The 23,553-nt window shown below is 40.4% G+C and overlaps 1 protein-coding gene across 7 annotated transcripts in view; it reads left to right on the forward strand.

Annotated features, from left to right (window-relative positions):
- Positions 1–19,467, forward strand: part of CDKAL1 (CDKAL1 threonylcarbamoyladenosine tRNA methylthiotransferase) — a 689,286-nt gene extending 669,819 nt beyond the window's left edge. For 6 of the 7 annotated variants that reach the window (XM_077143630.1, XM_077143634.1, XM_077143633.1 and 3 more), the window contains one exon: positions 18,352–19,467. In XM_077143630.1, the coding sequence (XP_076999745.1) occupies positions 18,352–18,543 (192 nt within the window). In that variant the 3' untranslated portion in view covers positions 18,544–19,467. The remainder of the gene's footprint in view (positions 1–18,351) is intronic. The other variant, XM_077143631.1, reaches the window with a different exon arrangement.
- The last annotated feature ends 4,086 nt before the right edge of the window (positions 19,468–23,553 follow it).

Here is a 23,553-nt window from a genome sequence, read left to right on the forward strand (position 1 = left end):
AATGGATGGGTTCTCAACCGAATGCAGGGAAGTTGAGTACACAATAGGTTGAAATCTTCTGTTGCTTCAGTGTTGGGCCATGACTGTTAAAAAATAAAATCACAATCAAGTTGTCCAACCTGTTCTTTGACATCTTAGGCAGATTGCAAAAGCCCCTTTTTAAACTGACAATAATCTCCAGTTCTTTTCATGGAAACTATAAGGATGAGTATTTTAGAGGAGGACATACGTCTAACCATAAGTTTTAGTTTTCTTTCCTCCTTTCTAATGATGAAAGCGGCAGCCTGTTTCTCACATCACTCTCAGTGTATTGGCTCTGATTTTTCCCTAAACTAATAGAATTATGAGTATGTTTTCTAATGTACTTTGCTGTGTTTTAAATTTGAAGTAGTTTTGGAAAAACAAATTCTCACCTATCCCTCTGGGTCCCCAAAGCAATTCTATAAAATTACTGAGACATAAATGTTCATACCTTATATCAAGTGAGCAGTTACCTGGTAAGAGGTGAGCCTATAAAAATAGGTGCTGTGCCTTCCAGATTTTGAGAGAGAAATCCAAAGGACAAAAAAAGACAGCAAAGAACCATTGCAGACTTTATCAAGATAAGCATTTTCCTGTGGGCCCCTTACCTCCAGGGCTTCCTTTTCCCAGACTTTCATTTAGAAAATACAGAGTAGCCCTCAGGCACATGAACTTTGGGGTCAGACTGTATGGATTTGGAATTCTGGCTTTTCCTTTCTAACTGTGTGATGATTGACTGGTTAATCAGCCTCTGAAAGTACCTTTCCTCATCTATAAGTTGGCATGATAGGATGATTTTGACAACTAAATGAGATAATACATACGACATATTCAGGACAGTATCTGTGATATACTGTAAGTGAGCAATGTATAAATGGATGGTATAGTATTGGTGGCACCATACTAGTCAATGAAGATTTATTTGGGCTTTTTATATCATGCGCATGGACAATGTTTTACCCAAATCATGTATACATCATGGGAAAAGGACTTGGTTTCTGGTCTTTTTTTTTATTTCTTCAAATATTTTTTCATTGATGACTAATTTAATATATGCTTACTGGAAAATAGCCAAACAATAAAGAAATGAATGATGTAGAATGTGAGGGTTCCCCATACTTTACAGGAACCTAGTAAAGAAAATAAAGAGGCTGTTAGGGAGACAGCTGAGAGAGTTAATGTCCTCAGGAAGTCCCAGCCCCACATTTCTTGAGCCCCCACATCCTGGGACCACTCTTCCTACTCTAGGCCAACCCCTCCCTCACCCATTCCTATCCCAAGCCCTGTTAGAGTTTCTAACTCAAATCACAGAAACCATTGTAGGGGCTTGGGATTGGCACACATCTCCAGTAGTTTCTCTAGTCCTAGTGATATACGAAAGAACGGAATTGCTGGGTTGTAAGGTGTGTGCAGCTTTCCATTTACTAGGTGATGCCCTACTGTTTCCCAAAGTCATTATATTATTTTAGTCCATAAATATGGCATTTTTTGCTAACATGTGAATTGGTATCTTACTGTATTTTTAACTGGCATCTCTCTAATTACAAATGGGGTTGAGCATATTTTTATGTACTTATTAGCCATTCTGGTTTCCTCTTTAGTGACGTATCTATAAGACTTTTGCCCACTTCTTTTTGTTGGATTGCTACCTTTTTCTTGATTTGCAATATTTCTTTATATATATTCTGAAGCCAGTTGTGTGTGAAGTAAGGGTCTTCTTCCAGTTTGTGGGATGTCTTTTAACTTCTCTTTGTGGTGCCTTTTTAGAAGTTTGTACGGTTTTGTGATTTAAGAACTATTTCCCTACCTTCTGGTTATGAAGATTTTCCTTCCATATTTCATCTAAAACTTTTCTGGTTTTGCCTTTCCCTGGTAAACATTTACTCTACCTAGAATTGATTTTTGTGCATGGTAGATAGGGATCAAAGTTCATTATATGTGTATTTAACCAGTTGTTCCAGCACATTTTATTGAAAGTACTTTCCACTGATCTGCAGTGTCTCTGTTATAAATCAAGTTTCCACATACATGGGTATCAGTTTCTAGCCCTCTACCTGGCATCTGTTTGTATTAGTTATCTATTGCTGTGTAACAAATTTCCTCTAAACTTAGCATCTTAAAACAAACATTTATTTATCTCAGTTCTGTGTGTCAGCTCTGCTTCCATGAAGCTGCAGGGCAGGGTTTTGCCAGGCATGCAGTCTCATCTGAAGGCTCAGGGAGGAGGATGTGCTTCTAAGCTCACTCACGTGATTGGTGACTAATGACAGGATTCACGTCCTCACGTGATTGTCACACTGAGGTCTCAGACTTTTGCTGACTGGTGGTCAGAGGCCTTCCTCAGTCCCCTGCCATGTGTGCTTCCCACAGGGCACAATACAGCCTGGCAGCTGGCTTCCCTCAGAGCAAACAAGCAAGGATGAGAGGGAGGAAAATCAGTCTTGTGTCACCTGATTTCAGAAGTGGTGTCCTGTATTTATGTCACATATTAATAATTAGAAGCTAGTCAGTGAGTTTAGCCAATGCTTGAGGGAAGGAGATTACACAAGGTGTGAATACCAGGAGGCTAGAATCATTGGCAGCAAATTGAAAGGCTGCCTTCCAGACTTTGATAGTAATAGATATCATTTAATATTTTAATATTAATCTTCCAGTTATTTTAAGTGACTATTTGACAGGACCTTTGTTTACTTTTTACTTCTTAACACTATCTCATATTCAAATTAGAAATTGAAAGAGAATGGGCATGCTTTGAAATGGATTTGGGGGGGGTCCTCTTCTCACTTTAAAATTTTTTTTTTCATTTTTTGCTTTAGTCTCACACATAAGTTAAAGTTTTAAAATGTTAATTACCATCTATTTTCAACACCCTGCAGTATTGGCATTCCTTTGTTTTTCCTCATGCAAAACGATTTTAAATTTGTACATTTAGTCACTATAATTATTTTTTTTAAAAAGACTGACTTAGGATATGGTAAGAAATTATTGTTACATTTTTTTAAATCTGCCAAGTGTTACAGTAATAGAATAAATAAATATGATTTTTAAAAGGTCAGTGTTTATAGAAAGACATATTTATAAAAGATGACTGAATTAGAAGACATTAGATAATGCTGATACACACCTGGAAAGGATTTAGGCAAGGAAAGGCACATCATTTCACCATAAGAAACAGAAAAACACATAATGGAACTTTGGAAGAGAAAGGAAAATAAGTAGAGATATGAACTTTTTCTTCAGATAGTTGAGTTTAATATGAACATAGGTAAATATATGCCATGTAATTTTTCTTAACTGGCTTATCTGCATTTTGCAAGCTGAATAACCATTGTGGGGCCCTCCAGGAAGTAGATTCCCATTTTATTTAGTTCATCAATTTATGAGGTTGATTGAGACAAAAGAAAGCATCCACCATCTCTTTTTTTCATTTTACCCAGTTCATGGGCCTCAGTGATGCTACAACTATATTTCCTGTGTCCTTGAAAATGATACTTAGAACAAGATGAGAGGGTTGTATTGTAATAACTGTTGAAATCACACAGGGCTTCTTTTTCATTGAAAATGCAAACCAAACATCTGCCATCAAACTCTCATGGTTACCTAATCGGAAGAAACCCTTAGGAGTAATTATTTGGCATTGAATTAATTTCATAAAGATTAAATTTAATACACCCAATTATTATGTTAGGCAGCATCCTAGTTCGCAGCTTCCTGTGTGTGTTCCATGGAATGAGAGTGCTTTCGGTTGAGGTTTCAGAAATTATCGAAAGGACTTCATCATCAGTAAAGCATCTTGACACAATTCACTTTTTCTTCCGCTCTGCCCCACCTGTGGAGCAGCTCTAGCTTGTGCTAAGGCTTATCTCCAGCCAGTAACTTGGAACAGATGAGTTCAGATTTCTGCCACTGTGATAAACATTGTGATTACAGGCTAGAGTTCTAAGCCAACCTACTGGTTCTTTCTTTGGGTCAAGGCCTGCATTGTGTGTATGTGTGTGTGTACTTTTCCATATATCTGTGCGTGATATTTAGTTAGCAGTTCTTAGGGTCCTAGAACTTAGAGACTTACATGAGAGTCTCTAGCATAATTTACAAATTTTGGCCCATTTAATAAATAACTTGGGTTTTCCTTAACCGTGGCTAGCAAAAGAACATTCTCCATACTCCTTCTCATTGGAGAAAAAAAAAATGTAAATAACAATAAGGAAGAAGTAAAAGTAAGTATATCTCCAGTTAATTCATCAGACCTCTGATAGCATATCTTTTTAGGCAAAGCTTGCAACAACTTTGTGTGTGTGTGGAACTATTGAGAGTATAAACAGATGACAATGCACCACTGTTGGCAAAGATTTTTATACTGTTATTAATTCTAGATCTGATTCTTCTACCCACCCACCCCCTTATTTTAGTAAATGTAATGGGCCAAGAATTATGAAAACGTAAGCTCATTTGAATGGACAGTTTAGACATTTGGTGTGTAAAGATTAAGGAAGATGAAGGTATTCAGATGGAAGCCTACAGGCTCCAGGGATAAGAAGGCATTGCCAAGGCTGAACCTTTGTTCTTTCCGTCTTATCAAGGACTGAGCAGTTTACTTTAGGGAGGCCTACATTAAGAGGTGCTTTCTTAAGTTTGTATTTTGGAGATTAAAATGCAATTATGATAGTGATAACCCTCTGACATGAAGGTAATTTTATGTTCAAAGCAAACTTTTCCAAATCAGGAGATTGTGAGCTTCTTTTCTGGTAGAATGCTATAGTCCATAATGTATGTTTTAAGATAATTTCTATGCATTGATTCCATATTTGGTTTCCATCGGTTTTCTGCATAATCTATATATGCAAGTTCTGTGGGAAAAGGAACTCTGAACTCCAGTTTACTTGAGATACGAGTTATCAATTTTGTCTTTATCCCTGTTAGCTTGTACTTCAGGCTCTCATAGTGCCTCTGAGCCATGAGAAAATTAACACCTAGAAATGTTTTGAATTCATTAAAAGAAGTTCAGAGCTTAAGAGCTGTTTTCATATCTCTTAAATCAGATGAAATTTGGGCTTACAGAAAGCAATAATTGTAGGTGATAGGTAGATGCTGAGTTTTAAGTTTCTGATATGATTATCTCTCTCTTTGATTTGGCACAGTTCAAGTCAGGGGGTCAGCATCCTGAAAGAGAGGGAGTGCCAAGACCATGGAGGGGCACATCTGAGCCATTCCTTTGGTGGGAATCAAGGCAGAATTTTTCAGAATATAATCTGAGGTGCATTTGATCATTTGGTAGATAGTTGAATAATTTATGTTTTGCCTTATTAGCAAAGCCTTGTGTTTAGTCTCCTATTACCAAAATAAGATTAAAACCCATCCATGATATTAAGACTGTACTGATTTTTGCATGTATTCAGGTTTAACATATTTTTTGTTAGTTTGTCTTTGCAGTTTTAATGACCTGATAGCAATGGTGCATCTGTCTAGGGTGAGGGAGTATTCTAGTGTGTTTGGCTGATGAAAGCAGATATTGTAAAATGGGTTGGCTTTGAATAGTGAGAATATATTAGTTTACAAGCTTATAATTTCAAGGCTGAGAGAATGTCCACATTAAGGCATCATGATGGTGGTGTCTGCTGGTCTCTCCCTTCTTTTCTGGGTTTCATTATTTCAGCTTTTTGCTTCCCTGGCTTTCTCTCTCCTTAACTGAATTCCACTCTCTTATAAAGGACTCAAGTGAAAGGGTTAAGACCCACCTTGAATGAGGGGGGGGGGGGGTCGCACATTAATTTAAGACCCTACTCACTAACAGATCCTACTTAAAGTGGGCCCACACCCACAGGAATGGATTAATTTCAAGAACATTCTTTTCCAGGGTACATACAGCTTCAAACCATCACAGGGGGGAGAGAAAAATTACTTATGAGTCATGCCTAATTTAGAATGGCTCAGCCTTAAATTGATACAGAAATGCTGACAGTACCGTGCTCTCATTGTGCAACTATGTGAGAGAGGTTTTAAAATGTAAACGTTCTCCCAAAATAAATCGAAAGGCATGATTGATTCCAGTTTTAATTTTGTTGATGCCTGTTACATATGCTAGTGTACCTGTAATGCCAGCGGACTATGCACATAGCATTTTTAAAATTTTATTATTATTATTATTTTTACATAGTCAGGCACCAGGAATTGAACTCAGGTCTCCATCATGGCAGGCAAGAACTCTGCCTGCTGAGCCACCATAGTCCACCCACATAGCACTTTTTAACATAGACTTCAAAATCTAGGAAATACTAACTCCTAAATATATAATATTAAGGTGCCCCTAATTTGGGGACTGTCTAGAAGAAGAGTAAACCTAGGAAGCGTGGCACCCTTAATCCACTGCATGCTTTGGAAGCTGGTAATGACACAAAGCCCAGGGACGGGGTTGTCAGTCAATCCGTGGAAAGGAACTGGCACATGGAACGCAGTTGCAGGGCCCTGGCAACACCTGCAAGTGTCAGGGACAGAAGAACTCATTTAGAAGCTATACTGCAAGATGGGAAAACAGGTGGCAAGTCTCTTACAGGGATATCTTTTATTTGAGCAGAACCAGACCAACTGTTCCTCATTAAAACACATTTTGCAACATGTTCTAATGTGAGCAGATCAAGTGTATGTGCCTGTGTTCCACATTAAGAGAAAACTCAATGGCGTGCCATCGATGGTCGCATTTACAAAGTCTCAGCATGGCTTAGGACTGTGAGACAGGTAACACAGAGACAGGACTCTGAGAACTCGAGGCTGGCTTTCCTGAAATGGCCTTCTGTAGGGAAAAACGAAATAGTGCCATTGCCTCCAGGATGCAGTGCCAAGTTAAGTGGATTTTAAGTCTGTTTGGTGGGAATATTATTTCTCCTATTTGCTATTTTTGCATAGAAAGAGCTTGCCCTCCACCTTTCTTGCTTGCCCCCTAAGCTTCTGGTTCCATAACTATAATGGTTACATACCCGAGAAAAGATCATATCCTTAAAGCTCATCCATTCCTGTGGGTGCAGACCTACTATGGATGGGAACTTTTGATTAGGTCATTTCAGGTGAGGCTTTCCCCAGGTGGGTCTTCCTCTTACTGGAGTCCTTTGTATGAGATAAACTTCAGAGAAGCACACAGAGAGAAGCTGAGAGAGAAGGGCACAGAGAAAACAGAGAGGAAGCTACTGAAGCCAGAGGCTGGAAGCAACAAAACCTGGGAGATAAGGAGAGACCAGCAGACATTGTCATATGCCTTAAGGAGTGCTGGTAGCAGTCTTCAAGAAGAAAGCATCACCTGTTGATGCCTTGATTTGGACATTTTCAGGCCTTAGAACAGTAAGTTAATAAATCCCCATTAGCAAAAGCCAGACCATTTCTGATATACTGAATTTCAGCAACTTCAGCAAACTAAAACAATGGCTGTATTATATATTATAATTTATAAATATTTTGAATGAAAAGGAGAAGGAAGTCGGGGTGAAAAGGAAGAGGAAGCTGGGGCAGAGGCCTCTAAACAGCATGACTTCCTTCCATTAGAGAAAGTCCAAGTTCAAAAACTCACAAGAAAGGGATACCTGCAACTTTATGAAAATATGAATATAAAATGCAAAGGAACACAATATCCATTCAGAAAACATTGACCATTTCCTAGATGCCCTTTCAGAAACACAAATATCCATTCAGAAAACACTGACCACCTCCTAGATGCCCTTTCCTTCAGGTCCCTGTCCCTTTTGGCTGGAAGATCTGTGAGGACAATCTGGATGGCCGTAGGGGACCATTTCCTCCTCATTTGGGGTAGCTTAGCAAGCAGTAGGCTTAGCAGGTCTGAGTTATATCAGTGGAAGAAAACGGTCTTGGCAGAGGCTGGGACCTGGAAGCCCCTTGTCTTCCAATGCCATTTCCTTCACCAGGAAGATTCATGGTCAACTGGCCACACAGTCACCTACATTTTCCCTGTCCCCCTTTCCCTATAGATGTGTAAGGCATTATGCTTCTATTGGAGTACATTCTGTGGTGCAGTTAGTTCAGCTGTGCTTAACTGAACACACTTTCTCCTGGAATACCCAGAATAATGGCCTCCCAAAGATGTCTGTATCTTAGCTCCTGGAACCTGTGAGTATGTTCCCTTACACTGCAGAAGCGACATCATAGATGTGATTAAACATCTTGAGATGGGTAGATGTAGATGTGATTAAACATCTTGAGATGGGTAGATGTGATTACGAAGGTCTTTATAAAAACTTATGCTACTGACTTTGAAGATGGAGGAAGGGGCCATGACCCAAGGAAAGTGGGCAACCTCTAGAAGCTAGGAAAAGCAAGGAAACAGATTCTCTTTAAAGTCTCCAGCAGAAACACAGCCACACCAATACCTTGATTTTCAGACTTCTAAAGTTTACACCACTGTGAGGTAATCTGTTACAGCAGCAATAGAAGCACAAATAACATGGACCAATATGTCGTAATCAAAAAGCAAATAAAATAGCGACTTTGTAATTTTAAAAAAGAATATCTGAGGCAGTTTGCTTTTTCCATTAGAACCACAAACTACTATGGGATCAGTTCATCCTAAGTGAGTTCCACCTTGATCTTAAAGAAAACAGCAGGTCCAGTGGGCTTCTTGTAGCCCCATATGCATGCTACGGCTCTTCCAGAATGATTCCAGTAGGAGCAGGAGGGAGGTTTGGTGCCAAAATACTCCTCAAGATTCAGGTATGTGCAAATGTATTAAATGTTTGAGGGATGGAAAGGAAAAAATGAATGCCTGAGAAGAGAGACTGAGACTTAAGTTAAAATCATCCACAGGAAGGATGTCGTCAACATAGCAACGTAAATAGCTACTGAAAACCTCTCCCTGGAGATTCAGTGAATAAAAAGACAATTTTCACTTGTTCAGAACTCTGGAGGAAGGTGTAGACTGGAGAAGGATCCCTCAAACACTGAATCAAAGAAAAAGAAAAATATCAGGCAGGAAACTTTTGACCTGGCTCTGCTGATGCTACCCTCCCCCTCCCTCCATCTCACCCACCTCCGGAAGCGCAGAGACAGCAGCTGGTATCCCTCCCACCTCCCACTGGGGACACAGCCTATAACATCTCTCACAGCAGGGAGACAGATCCCCCACCTATATTCAGACAGAGACTCAAGCCCACAGGGACCCAGAGCAGGACTTCAACTGCAGGAAGGGTGGAATATAAAAGGGCAGCAAGGAGCAATTTCCAAAGTGGATGATCATGGAGGAAACTGCAGAATCTTCCCTAAAAGCAGCAAGTAGCCAGCAGAAACTACCCAAATAAAACGTTTGGGAGACCCAGGGAACAGGGAAGGACATTTCAAGGCCCAGGTCAGTGATGGACAAAGAGTTTGAGAAAACGTGGACAGAGAATGTTTCCAGCCCTGGATCCAGTGCCCATCCCCCACGCATGAGGGAAACGGCCGTAGGAGGCCTGATCCTTGCCTGGGGTCAGCTGGGGGAGTCCTCAGCCACTGGTAAAGTAGAGGATGCAGCCCCACACTGAGCCAGATCCTGGCTGGTAAAGTGAGGGCACAGGAACCCCACAGTTTCAGCCCTGCCCAGTCAGATGCTGCCTGGGTTCCAGGAGGAAAACAGCTTCTGAGGACAAGTTAGTCACCAAACAGCACCATCTGCTAGACAGGCTGGAAAGTGCGGGGGAACTGCAGGGATTTTTAGAGCCTCTCCAGACTCTATCCCAGGCCCATTGGAGCTGGGTCTACACCCCTTTCATCGGTTCCTGGCCCTGTTTTGGCAGAGAAATATGGTGACCCAAGTCAAAGCAGTACCCTAATACAAACTCAGGCAACAACTAAACTCTAGACAAGAGAGAGAAAACAACCTTCAGAATAGACCCATCAGGATAATCAGATGACCAGATAAAAGCAAAAACTCACAAGGCATACTAAAACTCAAGAAGAAATGGCCCACTCAAAGGAACAGATCAAAAAGTTGGAGGAGATACAGAATCTCAAACAACTAATCAAAGATGTGCAAACAAATCTTCTGAATCAATTCAAAGAAATGAAGGAAAACATGTATGAACAGATAAAAGATATTAAGAAAACATTAGAAGAGCATAAAGATGAATTTGAAAGAATACAGAGAAAAATAACATGGAAATAAAAGATACTGTAGATGAAATTAAAAATATACTGGAGACACACAGCAGCAGATTCGAAGAGGCAGAAGAAAGAATCAGCAAGCTAGAAGACAGATCAACCAGATTTGTACAGACAAAAGAAAAATTAGAACAGGGCCTCAGGGAAATGATTGATAACACAAAGTGCACAAATAAAGTAATCATGGGTGTCCCAGAAGAGAAGAGAAGGGAAAAGGGCTAGGAAGAATATTAAAAAAAATAAAGGCTGAAAATTTCCTTATAAAAGACATAAATATGCAAATCCAAGAAGCCCAACATACTCCAAACAGAATAAATCTGAATAGGCTGACTCCAAGACACATACATAGTAATCAGATGTCAAATCCTGAAGAGAAGGAGAAAATTCTAAAAGCAGCAAGAAAAAAGCAATTCACCACATACAAGGGAAGCCACATAAGACCAAGTGCTGATTTCTCACCACATAGGTGAGAAGGCAGTGGTATGATATATTTAAGATACTGAAAGAAAAAAAGTTCCTAAGATTCTCTATCCAGCAAAGCTGTCCTTCAAAAATAAGATAGAATTTTAAATAATTCACAGATGAACAGAAGCTGAGGGTGGTACAATGGGGGCTCAGTGGTAGAATTCTTGCCAGCCATACTGGAGACCCAGATTCAGTTCCCAGTGCCTGCCCATGCAAAAAACAAAATAAAATAAAAAATAAACAGAAGCTGAGAAAGTTTGTTAATAAGAAACTGGCCCTATGAGAACTACTAAAGGGAGTTCTGCCAGATGAAAAACAGGAAAGAGAGGTCTGGAGAAGAGTACGGAATTAAAGAATGTTAGTAAGGGTAACTTAAAGGAGAGAGAAAGAGTAAGAGAGAGAATAGATGTAACAAATAAAAACCAAAGGATAAGAACTGCCTTTACAGTAATAACTTAAATGTTAACAGATAAAACTCCCCAATTAAAAGACACAGATTGGCAAAATGGATTAGAAAATATGGTCTCTCTATATGCTGTTCACAAGAGACTCATCTTAGACCCAAAGATGCAAATAGGTTGAAAGTGAAAGGATGGAAAAAGATATTCCACGCAAGTAGTAACCACAAGAAAGCTGAGTGGCTATACTAATATCAGACAAATAGACTTTAAATGCAAATATATTATGAGATAAAGAAGGACACTATATAGTAATAAAAGGGGCAATTTAACAAGAAGAAATAACAATCATAAACATTTATTCTTCTAATCAAGGTGCCCCAAAGTACATGAGGCAAACACTGGCAAAACTGAAGGGAGTAATAGAGGACGCTACCATAATAGTGGAAGACTTCAACACACCACTCTCTGAAAAGATAGAAGAACTAAACAGAGGATCAGTAAAGTAACAGAGAACCCAAATAATATAATAAACAAATTAGACCTAACAGACATATATAGAATCCAGCAGTCTCTCAAATGCTCATGAAACATTCTCAAGGATAGACCATATGCTGGGACATAAGCAGGTGTTAATATTTTTAATAGGATTGAAATTATACAAAGTACTTTCTCTGATCATAATGGAATGAAATGGGACATCAATAACAAATAGAGAACTAGAAAATACACATATATGGAGGTTAAACAAAATGCTCTTAAATAATCTGTGGGTCAAAGAAGAAATTGCAAAAGAAATGAGTAAATATCTTGAGATGAAAAAAAAATGAGGAAACACATATCAAAACTTATGAGATGCAGCAAAGGCAGTGCTGAGAGGAAAAGTTATAGCCCTGGAGACCTGCATTAAAAAGAAGGAAAGAGCTAAAAGCAACAGCATAACTGAACAACTGGAGAAAGAACAGCAAACTAATCCCAAAACAAGCAGAAGGGAAGAACAAAGATTAAAGCAAAAATAAATGAAATGGAGAAAAATAATAAAAAAAAATTAAAGAGAATCAGTAAAACCAAAAGTTGGTTCTTTGAGAGCAATAAAATTGACAAACCTTTAGCTAGACTGACAAAGACAAAAGAGAGAAGCTGCAAATAAATAAAATTAGAAACAAGAGGTAGGGCATTATCATGGACCCCAAAGAAATATGAGATCATAAGTTGTAACTATGAATAGCTGTATGCCAACAAATAAGACAAAATAGACAGCTTCCTTAGAAACACATAAACAGCCTATACTGACTTGAGTAGAAATAGAATGCGGGGAGAGGTGGGACTCCGCCGAGTCCGGTCCCGCTAGGCTAGCGAGGGTGCACTCTTCCTGCCGAGGGGGTTCAGGGAGTAGAACCGCCAGGCGCAGAGGGGGCTCGAGCTCGAGGGTCTGGGTCGGAGGCGCGCGCGCAGGGGACCACTGCGGGTCTGAAGGACCGGAGGCCGAGTCAATTAAGGCATGAAGCAAGGCAGCTTTATTGTTGGTAGACGCTTATGCCAGGGCCGCCAGTAGCTAAAGACCTCGAGGCTCGGTGAGCCCCGGACTATATACAGTTTGAGGAGAGGTGGAGTTAGGGCGTGGACTTCAGGGGAGGGTAGCCAATCACACAGGGAGGACGGATGGGTGACTGTGACGTCTGTAGGCACCATAGAGATGTTGTTCCTGAGTGTGCTTGTAGCAGCGGATGTTGGGCAGGTGGAGGAATAAGGAGAAGGCCAATAGAGTTAAAGAGACAAGGCTGCGTCATCACTAGTCGCCGGTGAGGCTTGTAATTCAGAGGTCTAGAAGAACCGGACGTGCCAAAATGGCGAGGGAGGGAGAGAAAAAGACTGAGCTACCAGGCCAAGAATAAAAGTATGCCACAATAGAAGATTTCAACAAACCAATCACAAGTAAAGACATCAAATCAGTCATCAAAAGCCTACCAACAAAGAAAAGCCCAGGACCAGATAACTTAAAGGTGAGTTTGTTAACAAGTATTCCAAGAAGAATTAATATCATTCCTGCTCAAACTCTTCTAAAATATTGAACAAGAGGGAACACTACCTAACTCATTCTGTGAAGCTAACATTACCCTAATTCCAAAGCCAGATAAAGATACAAGAAAAGAAAATTTCACACCAACGTCTCTAATAAATGTAAAGCCAAAAATCTTCAACAAAATACTTGCAATTAGAATCTAACTGCATATTAAAAGAATTATACCATGTGACCAGGTGAAGTTTATTTCATGTATACAAGAGTGGTTCAACACAAGAAAATCAATTAATGTAATAAAATTTCTCATAATAGAAATAACAAATTAAAAGGAAAAAACACATCATTTCAATTGATGCAGAAAAGGCATTTGATGAAATTCAGCATTCTTTCATGATGAAAACACTTGAAAAGGTAGAAATTGAAGGAAACTTCCTCAACATGATAAAGGGCATTTATGAAAAACCTACAGTTAGCATCATACTCAATGGTGAAAGACTGAAAGCTTTCCCTCTAAGATCAGGAACAAGACAAGGATGCCTACTGTCACCACTTGGCAACATTGTGCAAGAAATTATAGCTACAGTAATTATGCAAGAAAGAGAAATAAAAGGAATCCACATTGGAAGTAATAAAGTTAAACTGTCACTATTTGCAGATGATATGATCCTATATTTAGAAAATTCAGAAAAAACGACAGCAAAGCTACTTGAGCTAATAAGTGAGTTCAGCAAAGTGACAGGATACAAGATCAACAGTCAAAAGAAACATGGTGCTTCTATACACTAGTAATGAGCTATCTGAGGAGGTAATCAAGAAAAATATTCCATTTACAATAGTACCTAAAAGAATAAAATAACTAGGATAAACATAACCAAGGAGCTAAAGACTGGTACACGAAAACTACAAAACATTGCTAAAAGAAATCAAAGAATAATGGAATAAATGGAAAGATATTTCATGTCTGTGAATTGGAAGACTAAATGTCATTAAAGTGTCAGTTCTACCCAAACTGATCTACAGGTTCAATGCAATACCATCAAAATTCCAGCAGACTACTTTGCAGAAATGGAGAAGCTGATTATAAATTTTATTTGGAAGGGTAAGGGGCCTCCAACAGCCAAAACCATCTGGAAAAGAATGAAATGGGAGTTATCACACTTCCTGACTTTAAAACATATTATAAATCCACAGTAGTCAAAATAGCTTAGTACTGGCATATGGATAGACAAATTGATCAATGGAATAGAATTGAGAGCTCAGAAATAGACCCTCAGATCTATGGTCAATTGATTTTTGATAAGGCTCCCAAGCCCACTCAACTGGGACAGAACAGTCTCTTCAATAAATGGTGTTGGCAGAACTGATACCCATAACCAAAAAAATGAAAGAGGACCCCTATCTAACATCCTATTCAAAAAATAAACCAAAATGTCTCAAAGACCTAAATATAAGTCCTAGTACCATAAAACTCCTAAAAGAAAATGTAGGGAAACACCTTCAAGATCTAGTGATGGGAGGTAGAAAAAATAGAGAAATGGAAACTCCTCAAAATCAAATATGTCAGGGCTTCAAAGGACTTTGTCAAAAGGATGAAAAGGCAACTAACTCAGTGGGAGAAAATATTTGGAAACCACAGATCTGATAAGGGTTTGATATCCAATATATATAAAGAAATCTCCAAATCAACAATAGACAAACAACCCAAATAAAAAAAAAAAATAGGCAAAAGACATGAAGAGACATTTCCCTAAAAAGGAAATACAGATGGCTAAAAAGTACATGAAAAGAGGCTCAGCTTTGCTAGCTGTTAGGAAATTCAAATCAAAACCACACGATATCACACCTACTAGAATGGTCACTATTAAACAAACAGGCAGCTACAAGTATTAGGGAGTATGTGCAGAAATTGGAACACTTATTCATGCTGGTGGGAATGTAAAATGGTACAGCCACCATTATCAACAGATGAATGGATAAATAAAATGCAGTATATCCCTACAATGGAATATTATATAGCAGTATGAAAGAATGAAGTCCTGAAGCATGCAACAACGTGGATGAACCTGGAGGACATTATGTTAAGTGAAATAAGTCAGACACAAAAGGACAACTATTTTATGATCTCATTGATATGAACTAATTATAATATGTAAACTCATAGACATAAAATAAAGAATACTGGTTACCATGATATAGAATGAGACTAAAGAATGGGGAGCGGTTGCTTAATATGTGCAGAATGTTTAACTGGGGTAAACTTAAACATTTGGAAATGTTATTGTGAGATAATTAATAGTGCTGAATGGTGTGTGAGTGGTGGAAAGGGGAAGTTGAGAGTCAAATATGTCACCAAAAGGAAAGTTAGAGGCTAAAATATGGGAATGTTTAACACAATAACTCTTGTGGTGCACAATGTATGTGATTAACTGTTCTTTCATGATGTAGAGCAGATGTATGACACTATTATAAGGATCTAATAATAGAGGACTAAATGGGAAAAAAATATACCTGTTGAGAACTATGGACTATAGTTAACAGTAATACCTTAATACTCTATCATAATAATAAATGTAGCACACCAACACTGTGGATCAATAATCTGGGAGGGATAAGGAGTATGGGAGAATTTGGTTTTTATTTTTTATTTTTATTTCTTTTCTGGAGTAATGAAAATGTTCTAAATTTGATCATGGGGCTTTATGCACAACCATATGATGATACTGTGAACCAATGATTGTATACTTCAGATGTTAATATATATCTCAATTAAATTGCATTAAAAGAAAACAATCACAGATAATCCACTATGGTATTTTAGTAACTTTTATAATTTTTAGCAAAATTTTATAGCAAATGAGACAGAAGGAGGAGAGAAAAAAACATATGAAAAGGTCATAAAAAATGCAATGAGGTATTCTCCAAATCCAAAGGGCAGGCACATGACCTGAACTGCAGCTTTGGGAAGCAGAGCGAATTATAAATCCAACCAAATGCTTAATGCTTTAAGATCTGCCTTCATCCTGCTTGGGTCAGCCTGACCCTTGGCCTGGTGCCACTTGGTCACTGAACGGCAGCTTCTTGAATTGCAGGTGCAGAAGCAAGGACAAGCTTCCTCGCCTGGTCTGGGGTAGAGATGGATTTTCTCTGAAACTGCTGGAACTTCAGTTTTAGGGACCCTCACCTTGATGCCCTTTACATGGCCCTATATTTTGTTTTGGTTTATTTTTTCTCTAAGAAAGCCTCCCAAATTGTATAAGCTTCAGGCCCCACACGTCTGGATCCACTCCTGGGAGAGACGGTGTCTGTGAGGCTCCAGGAGTGAATGCAGAAGTGTGTGTGGCTGTGAGTATATGAGCACAGGAACGTCCATATTTTTCTGGAGAAGTCATCTACAGTTTTCATTAACTCCTCAAAGCCATATGTGACTCAGAAAGGTTAAGGAATTCTGGCTTAGAAGAAATGAGTCATCCTCTTAGTTCTGGTCTTGTAAACCCAAACTTATGAAGTGATAGTTTAATTGCTAGAGGGAACAACTCATGATTCATGTAGGATCCTGCCCTGAAGACATCAAGGACACTTTGATCGCCAGAGACCTATGAGATATGGTCTTCATCAGTCCTACATCTCATCTGTATAGACACCCTCATATTCATTACATCATTCGTTGATTCAAACATTCCTCAGCATTTACCGAGTTCCTTCGTCTATCTGGAACTGTGCTAGGCTCCAGGAATTCAGAGTTGAACAAGGCAGTGTCCCTGCTGTGTCATTTCATTTGAAGGAGGACCTCTGCATTCTCTTCCAAAGTTTATGATATATATGTTCAAGTGCTTTCCTTGAGATCTCGAGATTATTGGTAATCAGTCAAAACGGAAAGTTTGTAACAAATGCCAGCACCAGAATAGCAGGCAAAAAGCCATTCTCACAAGAGCTGTCTCCTGGGGTCTGGGGCAGCTTTTGGTGAACAACTCAGCTGCTGGTGCTGCCTTGGTGAATAACTCAGCTCCTGGTGCCGCCTCCCCTGCTAAGTGGAAGCTGGCTCCTTCTAGTGCCTCTGTGTAAAGAGAGTGCAGGGGGACCAGCAGGTAACAGCCCAGATCCCTGAGGAGCACAGAGGAAAATGATGGTTAGATTGTCATTGGGCTTGAGAGATTTATCTGAAGCTTTATTAACAGCTTCATTAATTTTGCAATTAGTTTCCTACAGTCAAAGCAAGAATTCTTCCACACATCTATAACATGTAAATATTGGCCAGAGGTAGAAGTTATTTCATTTCCCCATTTCTATTCTTTGTACATGTCAATTTCCCACTCATTTGAACTTGATCCTGTTGATTCTTCATCAAAAGTCTTTTGTTCCCTCCCTTCCATCCCTGCTGCCCTCACCATAACACAGATCCTCATCTACCACCTCAACTTGCCACAGCTTGCCACTGGATTCTCTCCCCCACCTTCTTCCTTCCCTCAGCCCACCCTGCACATCCCTCTCAGCTTTAGCTTCATACAGCACAGTTCGGTGCCTCTGCCAGGAATGGATCAACACCCTCACATGAGCCACAGGTGTTATCAAGACCCTGTCCTCAAGTCGATTGTTAGAGAGCTTGCAAAGGAAGTATAAGCAAAGTAAAAACAGCTGTCCAAAGACCGTTTGTGCTGCCCCAATCCAGGTAAAGTGGATTTCTAATCATTCCAGAGATGCGCTGTGTTCTGCATTGCCTCTGGGTCAGCCGTTGTTCCTTCCAGTCAACTCCTCCTTCCCTGCCCCCACCTCCATCGCTCAGACTGTTACTCAGGTGTCAACAGCGGAGTCCCATGTTATGCGGGGAGGTACTGATTACAAAGCATGCGCATACGGTGAACATCGCACATAATGGAGTCAACATGATCCTTTAAGCCCAGAACCACCTGAGAGCAGCCAGGTGCTCCCCGCACCCCCACCCCCCAAGCCTGGGGGAAGTGACATCACCAGCAGAAGCCCTGCGTCATGCTTCCGAACTCCCACCCCTTTCCAGGTCACGGCACCAAGAGAAAATGACAGTATTTATATGGCACACCAGGGTACATGGAGAAGGTTGTGGGGATGGGAGGTCAGGGGGCTGCCCCCTTAGTCAGCCCAACTCCTCCAGACCTCCCTGAGGGCAGCCCTCCTGCAGCTGCACACCAGCTGGGAACCCCTCTAGTAATCGCTCTCCCCGTCTGTATTGGCGGAGTGAGTAAATGGTAGCTCATCCTAAAAACCCGTTATGTAGTTGACACCACAATAGGGCTTTTTCTGCATCCTAAGGCAATTTTCTTCCTGTTTCTCTCTCTATAGGAATTCAGAAACAGGCTTGGGGATCGCTCGAGCTCACCATCCCACACCTCCACTGCACGTCCACGAGACTCCGCGAGTTCCAGACGGGTGCTGCAGCTGCGCGGGCTGCGGCAGGACTGCGCGCTGGCGCTGGCTGTCGGCCTGGGCCTGTGTGCTCTTCTCTTCGCTTTTTTTGTCAAGGTCTATAATTAAAGCACAACTGAATGAAGCATCTGTGAATAAGAATAAATTTCTAATTAAAATTGTCAGTGAGCCAGAAAAGCGACCACATCAGTTCTCAAAGGGCAGCCATTTGGTCCTTCCGCCTGCTGGCCAGCCACACTTTGTAATGAGGCTCACCCCAGCTCACTTTGAGTTGGGCCCATTGGTTATTTGACCTAAAACCTAATAGCAGCTGCCAGGGCGTATCTTTTAAATTAAACTTACTTTGGTTTATTTTTAGCAAGAAGTGCAAGTGGTTGCATTTTTAAAAAATCTCTGGTTTTCAAGTCAGAACTTAATTGTACAGCAGCCCAGGCCATCTTTTCCTTGTGTGGGAAGAATTTTGAATCTCTAATAAACATTTTTAAACATAGCTTCCTCTTTATGCTTTGCTGTTGGAGTCGCCATGTAAAATTCCCTAGAAAGTTTGCAGCTACAAACATCCTATTTTTCACAGCAGATGTGTTCCTGAGAAGTTTATATGGAAACCTATTTTGGGAACCTGAATCCTTTCGGAAGGCGCCAGAAAGTTTGCCAATTAAAGGACTCTTGGCAACATTTGTGAAGTGTGAGGAATCACCCACTTCTTTCCACCCACAAACTTTCAAAAACTGGATTTGTCTAAAGCAAGCTGTGCCCCTCTTCTAACATTTGTGTTTGATCAGATCAAGTGTTTTTATTTCTACCTCACATCATTGGCGTTTACTAAATGAATTGACTTCATTCACAATAAAAGGAACTGGTGTAATCTGCAAATCTTACATTTATCAGAATTTAAATAAGTTATTTAGATTGTCTCACACAGGGAAATCAGGTGCCTTATGGGTACCATAGGATTTTTTTTCCATCTTTAAACCCTCACTCCTGTTCAGCTCTTCCTCTTATCTCAACATGTTTCAGCCTTTTATGGGTCTTTTAAGGAACCCAAATTAAAATTTAATTGTGCCATTGTTTGGTGAATTAAAAGAAAAACTTCAGTGTTAGTTCTTTTCTCCTGAACCTGGTGTGTTCTGCTGAAAGAAACTCATATTTAAAATGCAAAGTATCTACCTGTGCCCCTTAAGAGAAGGCAAAGTACCAGCCCTTTGGGAGCACTCCGTTCTTGAGATATGGCACAGTCATTCCTTTGTGAATAAACAGAGTGGGTTCCAGTGTGTACTTATTTGAAAAAAACCTAGCAGACGTAAAAACACTACCCAAAACCTAGAGTCACACTGCAGAGGCCCAGGCCCCGAGAGTATCATACCTGCAACTCAGCGGAGACAGGTTGTTTCCTATTTCCCTTTTCTCACTCTCTCCTCTCATCCCCTCACCTGTTTCTTTCGTCCTCTCTAGCTCTCTGCTCTCGCTCCTTTCCCCTGCCTTCAGTGCCCTTGCTGTAAGAGAATGATACGTCCAACCAGGCTGCAGCCCCTTCCCCTCCCAGTGGTGCAGATTCTGAAGGAGGGACTTACATCCACACCCCTGTCACCCTCAGTGAGGCTGCAGTTCCACTCTGCTCTTCAGTCTGAAAGTTAGTCACACCCTGCAGCAGGGCCCAGGTCATGTACGAAGGCAGGCCCTGTATCTCTGCCCACCAGCGAGGGCAACAGCAGTGGCCATGGTCTGGAAATCCGGCTCGCTTTTTTCCATAGCCCCCTGCGAGAGGGAGAGAGGGGCGGAAGCTGTGGTGAGCATGGACAGCGGTTCTCTTGTGGCCAGGACTGAGTGGGTGGGAGCCTGAGGAGCAGGTGGATCCCAACAGAGCCGCCGTGCTGTTTCCAGTGGGCCTCCTTTCTCGCCCACGGGCCTTGCACAGCTGCGGGTCCCCCACCCCCTACCCCTACCCCCATCCCCAGTTAGGCGCGGCCACGTGGCTCTCTCTGGGGCAGCGGTGCCCCCCCCCCACGGTGGTGGCCGTGGCTGCCCACGGTAATTTGACCCAGGGCCACCCCCCAGGGCCTCCCCCAGCCTGGGCCGCGCAGGTACCGGGGAGCGAGCATGGTGCTTCGAAGGGCTATGTTAAGCCGTGGAGGTTTGGGGGTTGTTACGATAGCACAGCCTGGCCCAGCCTGATGCACACGAGGGTCAGCTGTGCCAGCACAACAGACCAGCAGGTTTTAAAGGAAATTGTTGTTGACGTTCATATTTTCTTCTTATGTTTTCCCTTAGCATCAAAGTCTTCCCCCTGTCCTCCACCAATATGGCTCTTTCTGCTAGGAAAGAAACCTGTGAAGCGCTTGGGTCAAAAAATTTTTTAAAATAAGGAAACCATGAAGATAAAACACACATAAGAAATGTACGTAAATGCCAGGAGTGCAGTTGGGTGGATTTTCAAAAAGTGATCCTGCTGTGACCAGCACCAGGAAGCCGCCTCCAGGCACCTGCCAAGCCATTTACTCCGCCTCCCTCAAAGCAACCTCAGTCCTGATTCTAACACCCTAGATTGAGTCTCCACGTTCATGAACTTTGTGTAAGTGGAATCATAACTGCACTATTTTGCACCTGCCTTCTCTTGCTCCGTGTTGATTGTGAGATGCCTGCATGCCTAGTAGAGCGGTAGCTCATTGCTCAATAGCATTCCATTGTATGAATGCACCACTTTAAATTTATCCATTCTATATTTGAGTTGCCTCTAATTTTTTTGGCTCTTATGAATAATGCTGCATAAACATTCTCGAACATGTGTTTTAGACACAAAATAAGCATTTATGTGGCAAATATAAATAGTAGGAGTGGAATTTCTGGGTCATGGAGTTTGTATATGATCAGTTATAGTAGACACCACCGAATGGTTTTCTGAAGTGATTGTACCAATTTACATTTCTCCCAGCAGTAAGTTCTGGAGAGTTCTCATTTATCGAACTGAACTCTGTCATTTTTTTCTCCTCACTATTTCCTCTCTCTGTACCTTGTCTCAGGAGACCTTACCTCTGCTGTGTCCATTCTATTTTCATAATATTAATGAATTAGTAGCTTTTAACTGTATTAGCACTTAAAATTCCATACATTATGTTGTGTACTTTACAAGTGTTAATCCTGGAAATAACTCTGAAATATTATTGCTCCCAGTTTACCAATATAATTTTTTAAAACTCTCAAAATCAAATAACATGCACAAAGGGCACAGAGTTGAGTCATAGAGGCAGAACTGGAGCCCAGCCTGACTTTAAGCCTGTGCTCTTTATTACACTCGAACTCTTCCTGCTCCCTTGTCCCTGTCTTTGATCTAAAGCGGACCTGTGCCAAGAGATGTGCATCTAGGACTGACCACGTGGACGCCTGGGTTTTGGGGGAGCTGCCCTGCTGCAAGAGTGCACATGGTTTTTGAGACACTTGTTAAGTAAAGAATCTCCTTTCCTGAAGATTTATTGATCAAGTTTTTTAAAAATGTGTATATTTATTTCTCTTTTTAAATAATCTTGTTCTGCTTTGTCAAGTGTGAGATTGAGAATGTAAAGAATTCTTTGGTAAAAATTTTACTTTGTTGCTGGAAAAATGTGTGTCTAAACATCAGGTTTCCATATGTCATTCAGTCAAAACATATGTTACTTCTATTGACTTCACTCCCAGGTTGAAAATTCCAGTGTATATAATAAGATGTCATGGAAAGAAAATTAGAGTCACAAGTGGAGCTTCAAGACATTTTGTCATTATAAAACAAACAAGTGAAAAAAGAAAAACTGAATGAAGAAAGGGAGGAAACAGAAGGGAAAGAAGGAGCTAGAGAAAGTGAGAAGGAAGGGACTTCAGGTGGAGATAATTCTTCTCAAGTCTTCTCTAGTCCCGAGGCATGCCAGGGCGCTGCAGTGAATTCACAAGAGGGCCATGGAATAGTTTAAACTTTTGAGGGAAACAGAGCAACATCTGTCAGATACCATGCAAACTGCTAGCTCGAAATAGTTCACAGTTTCAACATTAGATCACACAACATTTTTTGATGATGTTGTATCTCTGTAAGACTGGGTATTTGGCAGTTACAGTAATACACAAGAATGGAGTGAAAGTCATTGTGGAATAAGAACTGAATTTGGTGATGTCCAATCTTATTCCAAGGTTTAAGAAGTTGACAGTGCCGAAAAGATGCACACATCCCAATAATGAGTAATTGTGGTAATTTTAAAACGAAATAAAAGAACTTTTCTTTCGACTTGCACGTATTATTTTTTTCAGTTACTATATAAGGCATTAGGACATAACTGCTAATTATGTTGTTTGGACCTGACTACTTAATAAATGGAACTGATCGCTATTTCTTTGGGCCTAAGGGTACCAGGAGCCAAGAAAGTTGGAGAAATTTGCTCAATGATACAACCCAATGAGGTGGATCCATGACAAGCTGTTATGTAATCTGGGAACCTAATCACTTCTCAAAATATTTTTCTTATTTTTACATTATCTTATCAATAGCACATCTTAGATAAATCTAGACTTTGCTTGCCATTGAGCCTGATTTTTAAAGTGTTGAAACTGTTTAAGGATTTGAATCAAATGGATTCAGGTTTCAGCTAGCTCCAATACAAATTTGAGGCAGATAATATAAGGCAAGATCAAGAAAACTTGGTCTCAAATTCCACGCAGGCCACTTTCTCTTTTTGAGCCTCATCAAAAGATGAGGCAAAATTTCCTTTCAGGGTCATTGAAAGATGAAGTGAGATCATGTGTATAAAATACTGTGTCCTTGGCACGCGGCAAGTGTTCATTTCCTCCCCTTTCATGATTACTGTAGCCATTTAAAGATGGAAACAGATTTTATAAATAAAGTTAGGTGTTTTAAGATCCAACTTTAACACATACTACCCAAAAGAATTATATATGGAATACAAAGATTTCTGCCTCAAGGGACTTGGAGTCTAATTGCAACAAATGCAGCATAGGAGGAAAAGCTCAAAGAAAATGGATTGCAGCTGTATTTGAGGAGATCAAATTAATGAATGGTGTAGAGGGCACAGATTTGGGTGGCCGATCTAAGATGAAGAAGGAGATTTCCCACTGCCAAAGATGAAAAGAACAAACATTAAT

The sequence above is a fragment of the Tamandua tetradactyla genome, chromosome 25 (genome assembly GCF_023851605.1).
Source record: "Tamandua tetradactyla isolate mTamTet1 chromosome 25, mTamTet1.pri, whole genome shotgun sequence".
In the NCBI taxonomy this organism is placed as follows: Eukaryota; Metazoa; Chordata; class Mammalia; order Pilosa; family Myrmecophagidae; genus Tamandua; species Tamandua tetradactyla.